The 14,619-nt window shown below is 40.5% G+C and overlaps 1 protein-coding gene across 1 annotated transcript; it reads right to left on the bottom strand.

Moving 5' to 3' along the window:
* Positions 1–7,450: 7,450 nt before the first annotated feature.
* Positions 7,451–10,789, bottom strand: LOC306711318 (E3 ubiquitin-protein ligase TRIM35-like). Its single transcript, XM_079180195.1, has 6 exons — positions 10,172–10,789; positions 9,937–10,032; positions 9,625–9,855; positions 9,500–9,522; positions 9,179–9,297; positions 7,451–8,983 (listed from the first exon to the last, which is right to left on the bottom strand). Exons 1-6 carry the CDS (start codon positions 10,574–10,576, stop codon positions 8,475–8,477), a joined length of 1,383 nt encoding a protein of 460 aa, XP_079036321.1. The 5' UTR covers positions 10,577–10,789; the 3' UTR covers positions 7,451–8,474.
* Positions 10,790–14,619: the final 3,830 nt, after the last annotated feature.

The following is a 14,619-nucleotide window of genomic DNA, read 5'->3' as shown; positions in this document are numbered from 1 at the left end:
TCCTCTAAGTGCTGATGGACCAGATCTTAAAACAAACAACAAAAAAACATAGATAGCCTGATTAGACCATGTATTCATTTCTCATGTTCTTTACAACACACACACACACACACACACACACACACACACACACACACACACACACCCCACACTCTCCATAAAGTGGTTGATTAATTCACCACTTGGATTATGGATGGGCCAAAGTCCAGGATGATGAAAGAGGCAAGTAGCACAGGCCTCAATTAAACCAGGATTAGAGCCAGTCTAAATCCATTAACTCTGGCTTAAAACCACTTTAATTCCAATCAAATCAGAATTAAAATTCACAATGTGTTACAATGTGCATCATACACAACGTGACAGCAACCAAGTGTGTGTGGGTGGGGGGGGGTAACATTTCACTATAATCTCTCCTGTATTGGTTTTGCCCCTGGACTGTGTGATCCATTCATTTAGGCAGTTGAGATATTACTTAATAGAAACTATAGTATTACCTTTAATTTGAGGGGGAGAGATTAAGCTGAGACCATACAGATATGAGGCAACATATGAGAAAATTAAAAGAAACAGTTCAACATTTTTGGGAAAATATGCCTATTGGTTTTGTCTCCAAGAGTAAGATGAAAAGATCATATTGTATCATATTATTCTTGTTAATATGGAGGGTGGAGCTAGCAGACAGTTAGCTTAGCTAAGCATAAACACCTAGCCTGGCTCTGTCTTTCACCTACCAAGAAATTGCTCTCCGCATACAGTATATCTCAAATTGTCATTTAATGCGTTAGTGATTTTTAAGCGATTCTGGTTGGCAGATTTTGTTACCTTTGGGCCGAGTCAGCCTAGCTTTTCCTCCATATTTCCAGCTTCAAGCCAAGCTAAGCTTACTATAGCTACTGGTAGTAGCTTCATTCTTAGACTAATATACAAACACCATGGTAATGATCTTCTCATCAAACTCTCAAAAAATGTCAGACTATACAGAATTGTTAGTACAACCCAAATTAGGCACACAAGCTGGGATTTTACTAAATGAGTTTCGTTTTTAAGATTTTTACAAGAAGCGGTCACATTTCAGTGCAAAGAAATACGTACTCTAGTCTAACACGGCTTTTGAGAAGGCTTTGGTTTTATGGCCAGTCTTTGGAAATCAATATTTTTTTATCCTAAAAGCTATAATACTCTGTACACTTATTCCTATAAGTAAAGCCTGCTTAAAAAGGAGAAGTAAACACAAGTTAAGTAAATCTAATTTGTTACTTTCCACCTCAAGAGAGGGGAAATGATTGAGAAAGCAAAAACGTTAGGCAGGTTAGCTGAAAGAGCATTCCCAGGTGTGACCACAGCATTCCCTCCATACACTTTAAAAAAAACCACAGTGTGTGTGTGTGTGTGTATGTGTGTGTGTGTGTGTGTGTATGTGTGTGTGTGTGTGTGTGTGTGTGTAGGTCTGAGGTTTGTAGCTTGAAGCCAAACTGGAGCTAAACTTCAGTCTTGCAGCCAATACCAACAACTCCCAACTCAAGCGCGCACCCACATACACACAAACACAGACTTGGTTAAACACATTTGCACTCAGAAAGGTGAAAAGTGAGGATGAAATGATTTTCATTTAAATAGTTGATGAAAAAGTGACTTAATCCAGGGTGACACAATTACTGTCCTTGAAATAACTTTGTTGGCGCGAATTGTTCGAAAGTGAGTTTGTATTTGAGGTTTGTTGAGTGTGTAGCAATGAGCGTGTGTCGGGCCTGAAAGCTTTCCTATTGATCTAAGGACATTCACTTTTTCCCCTTCTCTTGATCCTCTCTCTCTCTCTCTCACTCGTTATAAGCTCTGCAATGAACGAGACTAGCAGCTGAAAGCGTGTGTGTCATATAATCAACTGTATTTGCATGGCTAAATATTGAGTGCGTGCTTGTGTATCCGAGTGTGTGTTTAATTATGTGAACGAGTGTGTGTGTGTGTGTGTGTGTGTGTGTGTGTGTGTGTGTGTGTGCATGTGTGTAATGCGAGCCTCTTTGTGACACAGCAGTTGGCAGATAGAGGGGACTAAGTTACCCATGCTCCCTTGGGGCATCCACATTGTGGAGGGCTGTCTGGGGCACCGCAGTGGTATGTATAGGTGAGTGTGTGTGTGTGTGTGTGTGTGTGTGTGTGTGTGTGTGTGTGTCCCTTGGCAAGGTAACATGATGGCTCGGGGATGACAGGAAGGGAGGATGACAGCCTGAGGCAGAAAAAGGGGTGAATTGGGAGCATGAAAGAGAGGAGATGATGAGAACAACAATAGAAGGACAAGAGGGAAAGAACAAAAGCATGATGTGTCAACTAGAAAACAGGAACCGATGAGAAAATACATGACTTCTAGACCTGAGGAACAGAGTGTCCTACTACAACACCAGGTTGGTATTAGGTTGAGTTCAGAATGTGTTTACTGACTCTATTTATTCTACTAAGGTGATGACCTTTTTTTTTGCTTGAATTGTGCAGGTGACCAACATACTTAATTGTATACATTTATTTATTTTGAAATAGTTTCAAGAAAACTGAAAGGAACCGTGTGTAGCATTTAGGGGGCTCTATGGTAGATCACACAGTAGAAGTTTCAGTTGATTGAAATCTGCATTTTGAAAATACCGGTAAAGCTGCAAGAATCCATATTTGTATATCAACAGATTAAATGACTATGCGTAATGTCAAAGAGGTTGCCTGTAGTGACGAACCCAGAGAGCAATATCACCGGACTGCAGTTACCGCTACAGTTCACTTGCACCGTTAATCCCATTTCCAGGAGGCTGTCCTCAGTGAAACAAACTCACTGATGAACCTACTCTATGCTTTCTGCCCAGCACCAAACAACAGACAGACAAAGTCGGCAACTACCTGGTAGACGTAGTGAGCTACAAAGGAAGGTTGGTGGAGACCAAAATAGAGCTAAAAGAGAGTCAATTTTAACTGCAAAAATGACTCTAAATGAATATTTATCTTGCTCCATGTCTCCTGCATGTGTATATAGGACACTTTTTATGTAAAATTATATAGGTTTATTTGAAACCATCGAATAGCCTACATCCTTTTATAATATATATTTTGGAATTAAAATAAAGTAGATTTGAATGGAAACGCTGCTCTGAGACAATATTGAGCTCGCCTTGATATTGCAGGCTGAACACAGGAGCAGCTGCTGGATGTGAATAAACAGATGGTACAGGTACGATACTGACACAAACACTCAGGATCCACTCGCCTGATGTGATGCGTTACCTATGCACACCCACCTGTCGGTGTAAGATATGAATGAACAAGGATGAGATTTAATGGCTGTTTTACATACCCATTATCTGACTCTCCATCCTCTCCCAAAGCCTTCTTCCCTCTCCATCTCCATCTCCCCTCGCACCACCAGCTCCATTCAGCCCGAGCTTGTTGTTTGAATGAGAGGAGCGGACCACCCTGGGGAGAAATGGGGGGGGGGGGATCACATTACCTCCAAAAATGTAGAGGGCCTACAAAAAGGCCATGAGACATCAGGGTGAGGGAGAGAGGGCGGCAGAGAGGGGGAGAAATAGGAGAGCACATGAAAGAGTGCATTAGTGAGGGGGGAGGGAGAGATTGATTGGGATGGAGAGATGAGGGAATGATAGAGAGGTGGAGGTGAGAGAAAGAAGGGGTGGAATGGGGCACACCAATTTCTTTCGATTATAATGATGTCGGCTCTTTTGTTCAATATTTCAGAATTCAGTATTTTGTAACACTACAGTTGGTGGTGATGCTGAAATAAAGAAGAGGTGTTGGGTACATTTTTTGTTTATACTTAATGATTTTGTTTCATACATTATAATCAGACTATATTTTGAATTGTTGGCAGTAAATGAGTTAGTTAATTAGTTAAATAGTGCATTATTTAGTTCTGTAGTTGGTCTAATTTCCGTTTTCTTTTAGTTACCAGAGCTGAGGGTGCCGCTGCTGGAAGGACATCTCGATGGGCCAAAAAATCAAAAGATGTACCCACAAAAACAGAGCTCTTAAATGCAGGAAGTGGCCAATCAGAATATACCAAGTACTCACCACATCATGGGGGGATTGGAATTTGTAGTTTGGAGGTTTATTTCTTAAGACTGTATGTAAGACTAAGTCCTGTTTTCTTTTATTTGCAGTTTATTTGTTTAGAGATAGTGTGTATTGTTTTGTAACACTGCAGTTGGTGGTGATGATGCTCCATGGGTCAGTTTTCTCTGAAAATCCACCTGACTCCTCATGCTTCCTGCTTCCCCCACAGGCCCAAACTCTTCAACCCCGTCTGCAGAGACGAAGGTCTACACTTTGCATGACAACTATCCAGAGTTGCTGTTTTTTTCTAGACTGTGATCATTTTTGGTTTTACCACCAAAGAAAGCTGCTTGGAGAATTGGGCTAAATTGTGATAGTCAAGACAAACTTACTTATTGCTCTCAGATCTCTGCATCTACTTTTGTGAGCACAATGTTGTCATAACGGATAGAAATGACCAAAACTATGAAAATAATTAGGTTTGAATAAAATGTTCCTTTAACTCAGCACCGGCATGAATGTGACACACATTTTAAAATCCTGCGAACCGCTAATCACACTGATCGCTATCTAGAGTATCTATTCAAGTTAATGTATACCTGTTGATTCAGCAAGACAGGCATATATTATTAATGTGTTAACTATCCTGTATGACTCAGCAACATAATTGTGGACGTGAAATAGTAGCTGAATGGAGGCCGGTAATGGATGAGGTGGGTATATGAGGTAAAGGCCTTCTTCTCATTGAAGTTGCAAGTCAAAAGGTAGTGATTCACACACATAAGGTCATTGCCACATGACATGATTCACCTTCTTGTCTCTCACAGAAGTAAACGCATCCTTTACTGAGGCTGCAATTTCTAAGGAAGGTCTTTAGGAGGCGCTGTGAGTCAGGGCTTTGGGACTTATCGGCAGTCTAGCTCTTCCTATCGCCTTCATTGACATTTAATGATAATTATAACTTGGGTCACACCAGGGACAGACACACACACACACACACACACACACACACACACACTGCCTGGTTAAAAACATGAAGACATTAGCAGTAACTTGATGCTGAGTGAGTATTGATCTACTCTCGGGGGGCTTAGAGAGTGAGAGAACACTAGACAGCACTTTATCACAGCACTTGACCATCTAGGCTGGCCAATGAAAGTGTGTGTGTGTGTGTGTGTGTTAGAGAGAGGAAGATGGAGCTTTAACAAAGCACTTTGTTATGTAGAGATATTTTGTAGAACACAAGAATAGGATCTCAACTGTCAGACCTGTGTTTTTGAAATCCAGCCTCCTTTTACTCAAATTTCAACCTTGCACTTCATTCATTACTAAAAAGCAAACTTCCTTTTCCTTGCTTCCTTTCCTCCTTCCTTCCTTCCTTCCGTCCTTTAACGTCTCTCCCAATATCCTCCTGTGAGGTCCTGACTGACACATTCAATCTGTATCTATAACATTGTACAGACCAGACCCAGTAGTAATCAGGCCTAGCGCGTGCGTGTGTGTCTGGTGTGTGTGTGTGTGTGTGAGACCGGTAGGGATTTCATGATTATGATTGCTGAGGACACGTGCTGCTCAAATTCTTCAATGATTGCCTCCAAAACGAAACATAAATGCCAAACAAAACAATAAACCCTTCGAGAGAGAGAGAGAGAGAAATGACAACATCATATACTTGGAGGCTTTTTCTTGAAGATATCCAGACCACAATAACATGAGCAAAAACTGACCAAAAGGGACCCGAAAACAAGGAGCAGATGGAAAAACATCCACATAAAAGTGCACACGTGAGTTTCCATGTGTGTGTTCTTGAATCTATACTTTGCATTATACACTGCATTCATTTAGACAGTAATTGTGGTGTCCTCGTACGGCATGTCTTGCTCATATTTGATTACATTTTATGCTTGCTTCAGCATTGTGTAACACACAGTTATTCTCTCTCCGGTCCGCCATCTATATTTGCGAATCCTTCCTCAACACACACATACACACACACACACACTCACTGTCTTCTCCTCAAAAGCCAAGTCAAACTAAATAGTTGCTGGTCCAGACAGACAGAGTTACTGTCTTCTGTCTCAAACTTTCAGGCCTTTGACACTTCTCTCTGTTTGTCTCTCTTGTATTCTTTCTATTTGTCTCTTAACTTGATATCTGCTTACTGTTTTGGCCCCAGTTCAGAGCCACGTTGTCCCTCTGATCACCAGGAGATGGGCCGCCTTGGATCTCTCCATCCCGTTTCATTCTTTTCCATCGTATTTATCTCACACACGTATGATTTATAAGTAGAACACTCACATACAGTACACACACACACAAATACCTTCGATTTGCCTTTTCGTTTAGTTAAAATCACCCTTGTTAAATGTGATAGATTGTCTTTATAATGTTTTGGGACAAAAGTACTTTCCACCTGGTTACAAAAACAATACCCAGCACTTTGAAATCCCCCAGATTAATGTGTTTATTTCATCTGATTAGGAGAAAAACGGGACTTCCAGTGAAATAACATCTGACGTATTCTACTCAGTGGCTCCTTGGTGCTCTCTGGTAAACATCGAATGATTGATCGTTCAAATGGGATTTTGAGAACGAAAGAAAAAAGTTGGCTACGCTGGTTTGCTGCCATTCCTTTGAACTAGAGTAATGGTTTATACAGGAATGATGACTTGTAGAGAGAAAAGTATTTAAAAAAAATAAAAATGCAATTTTTTTTATTCGAAATGTGAAATCTGACAGATAATTGCTCAGATGCATTGAAGTTAACACTTAGGAATCGATTTAAGATTGATAACTGAACCCTATAAAGATGCCTACTTATAAAATGATGGATTGATGCCAAGTCGCCAAATTCCCCCACAGTCTTGAATTAAATCTGGAATAAAAGTATGAAAACATCTAAGTGTCCAATACTGAAAATAAAACTTGAAAAGTACACTTTGCCTGATTAAATTCACAGGTGAGTAATCACTCCGGCTTTCTCTGACTGACTTGTAAAGTTTGAAATTCATCTTAGGTAATCGGGGCAAATGTGTCAGTCAGCTCTTGATCTCCAACCTTCATTAGAGACTCAGAAACACTGATCATGTCAAACATGCAGAGGAATACAAATTGGACGAGACTTTCTTTCTTTTCTCTCTCTATTTCCTCAGTGTGTTTTCTTCTCTCAATCCTTTTTTTTCTCTTTTAATTTGGCCCCTCTGTTTGTTTTTCTTCATTCTTTCATTAGTTGAAAAAACATAGCAGGCATTCCAGCTGTAACACCATTGAGATTCAGTATCAGTGTGGGGATTCAGACTCATGTGTGTGAGTGTGTCAGAGAGAGAGAATGATTCATCTCTCTGCTATGCGTGCATGCTCTGGAGGTTCCTAATGACGACGTTGAGACTGGCTGAGAGCTGCATATCTGTTTATTTGTTTGTTTTTTTGCAGAATCATGGCTTTTTCTTAAGAACAATCAAAAGAGCCATGTTACTGTAGACACCCTGCATGATCGGCAATTGCACCAGACCAGATGCTATAGAGCCAAGTTTGACTATTTTATTCATTGCCCAACAGCTGGCATGTACATATAGAGCTCTTGAAGTAATTACTTGTAATACATTTGACTTGATATACATTTTATCTGACATTGAAGCACGTACAAGCTAAGTCACTTTTGTGTATATAGCCCCAAATCACAGATTTTACCCCCCAAAAAAAAAAAAATCAGTAAATGGACCTTACACCCTCAGTTCAGATAAGGAAGAACTCCCCCACAATAGGGAAACATATTGAAAACATAACATATTTACATGATTAAACTACTAACGCCTTTAGTCCCTAGTATGGGTCGACCTCCAAAAGCACTGGATCCTTTATTTCCCACCATGCCTCCTGAAAGCCCATAACTTGCAAGTCTCACTTTCAAACCTTATCCAGAGCCACAGAATGGGACATAATGTATATAATGAACATCGTGATGTATTTAAGAAGATATTAAACTAACGAATAAGACCAAACACGTATGTTTACTGAGGTGATAGATAATAATAAAAGTGAGAAGTAGGGTCATTTTCTCATAGATTTCTATACAATTGGACCTCTTTTTGTAACCAGAGGAGCCGCCCCTGCTGGCCAGTAGAGAGAATGCCAGATTAAAACACTTCTGCATTGACTTTATTTTACAAAATGTGGGGTTGCCGCCTGATAAAAACACTGCAGCGCCCCTTTAAGGCGGACTAAACCAAATTGGAACCAGGAAAACCCTCTGAGATGATTGATAACAATTACTGTTCACATTTCTTTGGTCAACCACGACATGTGAAAAAGATACAGAGATAGACCAAGTTTACTGCTATACTGAAATCAGAGTCATATTGTTAACGCTTAAAGTCCTAAAATAAGGCCTCATCTTGTTGTTAGTCCTCTGCAGTAATGCTGAATGTTTATCTGGGTTTTCTTATCCTCACTGAAAATTCAGCTGGAAGGAGTTTTGCATTCTCACAGAAATACGGAAATACCGTTTCTGTGAAAGTGTATTTGATGGTGTGTACGAGTGTTTTCCTATCAAGATCAAAAAATGATAGTATTCCTTGGTCATAATCGAGCTGCACGCTGACCTTTTTGGGAAATGAATGTTTAGATACAAGTTTTGCATCATCCCTTTGATAAAGTTCACGGAGAAAATCAGTACAAGCACACATGTAGATGCCCCAGACTAAGGAAATTGAATCCTTGGTTCTAGCAGCAACACCAACTGTCCAATAACCCCCCACCTCCACGTCCCAGCTGTGTTTTCCAGAGCTAAAGCCTTCAGAGCCAAAAACGTAATCGCTCCACAGCCTTTCTGGGTTTTCAGGAAGCGGCTGCATCTTGTAGCTTTTTGTTGAACGGGTCATGTGTTCTGATATGATCAATCCTGAGCTGCCAGTGTTGGGGTCCAGAGTTACAGGAGCTTCAGAGAAAATATAGAAACAAAAATGGACAATTTAGTCAGATGTTTATTACAGTAAAGGTAACAGTTTAACTTTAGGCATTACTGTGTATTTAGAGAACAGCCTGGTGTTTCTTTGGTGATACGGTTCATTGGTCACCTGTACATGATACTGCAGATTAAAATGTAAACATATGGCAGAAACACTTTGCTCACTGTATTGGATTATGTCCTTCATCTTCTTCCAGACTGTGAACAGCAGGTTCCCCACATGTTTGGCCTCATCGATCAGGGCTCCTGATGGAGTCTCTGGGTCTGGCAGGTTGCATTGGGATCTGAAGGAATATTAAGCAGCCACCAAATACCGGTCAAATATTTTGAAATACCCCACATTGGTTGTCTTATTATTTGGTTCATCTTCTGCTAAATCATTAGTGACCTCTCTAGTAATTTCACATGTGAGTGGCAGAGTGCATCATTAATGTCCCTAAATCCCATCAGCCCTGACTGTCACTCAGCTGTGATAGTGTTACTTACCGCTCCATGGTGGATTTGACATTCTGTCAAATAAAGAGAAAACAGAATAACAAATCAATACCTATATATATTTTTTAATATTCAATATTTAGATTAGAATATGAATTAACACAGGTAAGCAGTACCATCATAAATGAAATGTCCTCAGCTTTCATCTCACTCTCTAAGGCTTTGATTTTGTCTGTGAGGGAGAAGATCTCTGCAGTCAAATTCACAATCCTGATGTCCATTGCTACACTCTTGAACTTTGCCTCCTTCCTCACTGCATCCATCCTAGCTGCCTCCTCTGCCTGCAGGAACTGGTAAAGCTTCTGAAACTCCTCTTTGATTGTCTTCTCTGTCTGCTGAGCCTGCAGCTGAGGAGGATTAACACATTGTTTTTATGAAAGTAGCACACGTTACCTTTTGCCGATATAACCATAATGTCCGAGACTTACATTGATGTGGCGGGCCATTTTGTCACACTTGGATTGTTGTGCTTTAAATTTCCCCAGTTTGGTTTTTAAATGCACCATCATAAGCTTGAGTGTAGCCTATACATAGAGAGGGTGTATACGTTAAATGCAGAGTAAACAGTGGATTAGCAACACATTTGTCTGCATTGTGCAATATAAAGAATTGTAAAAACTACCAAAGACATTTCTCGGTGGTTTTATTTACATATCTGCTTACCTTGCAGGGTTCGACTGCTTCGTTGATGGGGACGATGTTGTGCTTCTTGTGTTTTTGTGCATCCCTACAAATCACACAGATGAGCTGTTGATCATCCTGACAGAAGAGCTTGAGTTTCTCACCATGCAGTCTGCAGATCTCCGTAGATCTGGAGTTAGCTCTCTGAATCTTCTCTTGCCTCAAGGCCTCAGAAAGGTTCCTCAGTGCCAGATTACGCGGAGGCTGAGCCATCGAAAACATTTGCTTACAGACCGGGCACGTCTGGAGTCGACTCTGTCTCCACCACTCCTGAAGACAGTGCTGACAGAAGCTGTGACCGCACAACAAGATAACAGGATCCTTAAATATATCGCAGCACACGGGGCAGGTACAATCCATTTCTGACGGCGATGCGTGAGCAGCCATTCTGTTGATGTCACGTGGCTGTCAGACTACTTTCGCTTTCACAGATTCACTCGTATTTGCTCGGCCAGTGCTCAGGTTCGCTACTTTTAGGTCCAAAAAACACTCAACAACAACCCCTTGTTACATAAAACGCGTCCTATTTACAAGATTCCCTTCCTCGTTTTTTGTTTTCAAATACAGAAGCGGCTTCAGGCGCTGACTTCCTGACTCTTCTTCCTGACTTCTTTGCAAACTAGGAGGAGTTAATGTGTTTTTTTTAAAAATCTCTTGCAGTTCCGTCCTGCCCTGTGCACAACAGAAACACCCTCATCCGGGTGATGAAGAAGAGAGAAGAGTAACATTAAGCTAGAATACTGCAAGACAAATCAGATGAAGGTAACTCTTTGTGTAGGTGTGATCGTCTAATGAGTGATACACCGCTCAGACTTTGGTGAAAAATTAATTCTATCAATTGTGATAGTATAACATAACATCATTTTATCTCAAATAAGAACTCAAACTTCACAAAACATGTGAGATCTAGGGTTGTCTTTGTTTCAGTAGATAGGTACATACATAGATACATATGTCTTTATGACTAAATGCGAAAAAAAACCTGCATCCAGGTGGTATTTTTCACTAAACGGGACCCAATTTTGTAAAGAATTCCTTTGAAACACTTGGATCTCAGCTGGTATTCAACACTTATAAGATACCTCATCAATACTCAGTGGTGGGAGTAGATGGTGGCAATAACATCAGACAATCTGCAGGAGCAGATGGGTACAGGATTTCAAAACAGTCTTATATATACGCACATACAACGCAGCATGGTGAAACGTTCACGAGTTCAGTTTACAATCTTGAAGACACAGCGTTGAGTACAAGGCTATCTTTAGTTGCAGGACATAATATCAGCTGTTTCTGGGGTGATAACTAATGCATAGATATTCTCTCTCGCTCTCATTAAAGCACACACATAAGCTACACACATTGAACTCACAGCAGTAAAAATCACACATGATTTGACCCCTGACCACTGCAGCAATAGCTATCAAAGGCTAACTGTTTTAACATGACAGCACACAGCACCATGTGGTCAGCTGATCTCTCTCTCTCTCTCTCTCTCTCTCTCTCTCTCTCTCTCTCTCTCTCTCTCTCTCTCTCTCTCTCTCTCTCTCTCTCTCTTTCCCTTTGTCACACAGACTTTAAAGGAGAAGACTTTATAAATCTACGCACACAGTTCAACTTTTGTCCTCTCCTTTTTAGTCTCCTCTGACAGCACAAAAGGTTTTTTATCGTTTATGCACCAAACTTCAGCCTCAGTCATTTTTGGTTCGATATGGTTTGGAGTCAGCGTGTAAAAACCATCCACCATCACTATTGAGGTTAGCTATCAAACTGACTATACGGTCTATACATATCTCTCAGGGAGGAGACACTTGAGTATTCAGATGCTAAGTAAAAGTAATAATACTATACTGTAAAAATGTCACAGCTCTGCCACTTCTATCTCTCACTCATCTAATCAGCTCATTCAGTGCACCTGTTAGTCACACCCACCTCACCTGCTCACTCTGCTTCAAGCCACTATATAGATCCCTGCCTCACACACACACTTTGCCAGATCATTGTCATGTCAACCCGCCCGTTGGGCTCGTCCTGCTCCCGGTTTCCCGGTTTCCCAGTCTGCCTGCCCTGCCTCGACCTGCCGGATTTCCCCCCTCGTCTCTCGTCTTGTCCTCGGATTCCCTGCTGTGTTCCTATAAGTTTCCTGTTGTGTTCTTGGTTCATTAAAACCCGTTCCACTCCGCTTCTGGTTATGTCTGCTTTTGAGTCCTCCACACCCTGTGACAAAAAATACTCCATTAGAAGTAAAAGTGTTCAAGTATAATCAATAAAAAGCACATAAAGTATATCAAATAAAAGTATCCAATTCATAAAAATGCCCCCGGTTGTTATAATATTGTATACCATCAGATTTGTATTACTCGTGCATTAATCACAATTATGGATTTTGACTCTTGTAGGTCAATCCTAACTATTTAATATCTGTAACTAATGATTATTTTAATTATGGATTCATCTGCTGATGATTTTTTCATTTTTGGTTTGTAAAAATTCGTCCCAATTTCCCAAAGTCCAAAGTATTTATGTTTGTTTTGTCTAACCAACAGTCCAAACCTCAATATTTTTTTTAAATGAATCAAAATAATTATGAAAATGGAGCCATGAAATACTTTTGCATGAAAAATGACAGCAATCAATAAAATAGGTGCCAATACAATTTCCATCCATTGATTAATTGACCAGTGGGTTCAACTGTACCTTTTCAGATATTATGCCTTAATTTTTAACTGACAAATAATTACAATGAAAGAAAACCTAGGATACAATATTTAACTCTGAAACGTAGTAGACTAGAAGTATAAAAATATACTCATGTAAAGTACTCCAAATGTATATTTAAGTACAGTACTTGAGTAAATCTACTTAGTTACATTCCACCGCTGCTTAATAGTATGAGCTTGGTTACATAACTTTGTGCTCTCGTATACAGACTTTTCCAACTTACCTTTCGTATGCTGGTGTAATTATTATTAGGGGTGCGGGGGTGGATTCATGTGAGACTGTTCCTATACTTAAATATTATGTCCATAACCATAAAACATTCAATCCACATAAAGCCAAATGTTCTGGATCTGGCCACAGTAGCCTCCCGAGGGTGGTGCAGTAAAACCGCCCTGAGCCTCCATTAGGTGGAGGGAGCTGGAAGAAATACTGGACAGCGGCTGGGACCGAATGAAAGCCAGAGCACAGCTGATGGTAAACTAATTTTCTTGGCCTGATACCCCCCAAAACCCACACACATGCAGTACTTGTTGTGTTCACACACACACACACACACGGTGTACACATCTATGTGGGACACACGTACTGTACTGTATCATGCTTCCACTCGAGTGAGGAGTCTCCTAGGAAGCTAAATGTGGGACAAAATCACACTCTCGCTCTCCCTCCCTCTTTCCATCTCTTCCCTCAACTGCTCTCACACACTTGATCACCATCTCTGCGAGTAAAGCATATGCTCCATCATTTGCCATGAGGGACAAAAAAGACTGGGAAGGAATTCAGCGAGACATTGTAGCACTTCTCTGCAGACTCTTGGAGAGAGAAGTGCTGTATTTGTGTGCGCTAACAGCATTCAGCTGCACAGCTTTCCTGTCTGAGAAACACTATAAACACTATAAGTCTAAATCTGGGCTCGATATTCAATATACACTATTTCAGATGGGGAGAAGAAAACATCAGTCATGTTCTTTACGTGATTAATAGCTCTGATTATGTCTGAAAGGCTTTGCGGGTTAATGCCAGAAATCTTTTTGTTAAAGCGTACGTCAAGCTTTTAAATGTTAAACGTCTTCATTTAAAATCGAGAGAACTTTTCCTGCCACATGACGGTTGGAAGCACCTGAGACTGAAATCCACTGTCTGCCCATCTGAATAAAGGGACACATATTTTTGCAATGATGACAGGAGGCCAGAGACTTAAAACATGGAGAAAAAGCCTAATTGGTATGTTGCTTTAGCTGTCTTTTACCATATCATGTTTGTCTCTTTCTGTTGCCGAACAGTCAGCGAAAAAAAGTTGAAAGTGTAACTAGAGCGGCAGCTCCTCAGCAGGACATTACAGGAATTTACGATGTGTTAAATGTTTCCTTTGTTCCTCCCTGTGGCAGCTCGCTCCGGCAATTAGGCAAGGCCGCGTTCTGCAATGAGCTCATTATTCCTCCCTCTCTATCTCTCACATCATGGTAATGCATAATTATTTATATATATATATGTATATCTATACATCTATCCAATAGTAAGTCATGTCATATGCTTATAGCAAATCAGTGCTGTTTTAACATGGTCATAAAAATAACCCTTGCACCTGCATCTAGGTCAGAAACATGAGTAGCAATGTAGCATGCATTCGACTCGTGCACCGCCATCTTAATTAACAGGATAGATTATTTTAACACCGCTTTTACGTTTCTTTTGATATTGCGATAAAATAT

Source organism: Pholis gunnellus (genome assembly GCF_910591455.1).
Source record: "Pholis gunnellus genome assembly, chromosome: 19".
NCBI lineage: Eukaryota > Metazoa > Chordata > Actinopteri > Perciformes > Pholidae > Pholis > Pholis gunnellus.
Note: the sequence above shows the minus strand (reverse complement) of the source record. Positions and strands in the feature narration are given on the sequence as shown.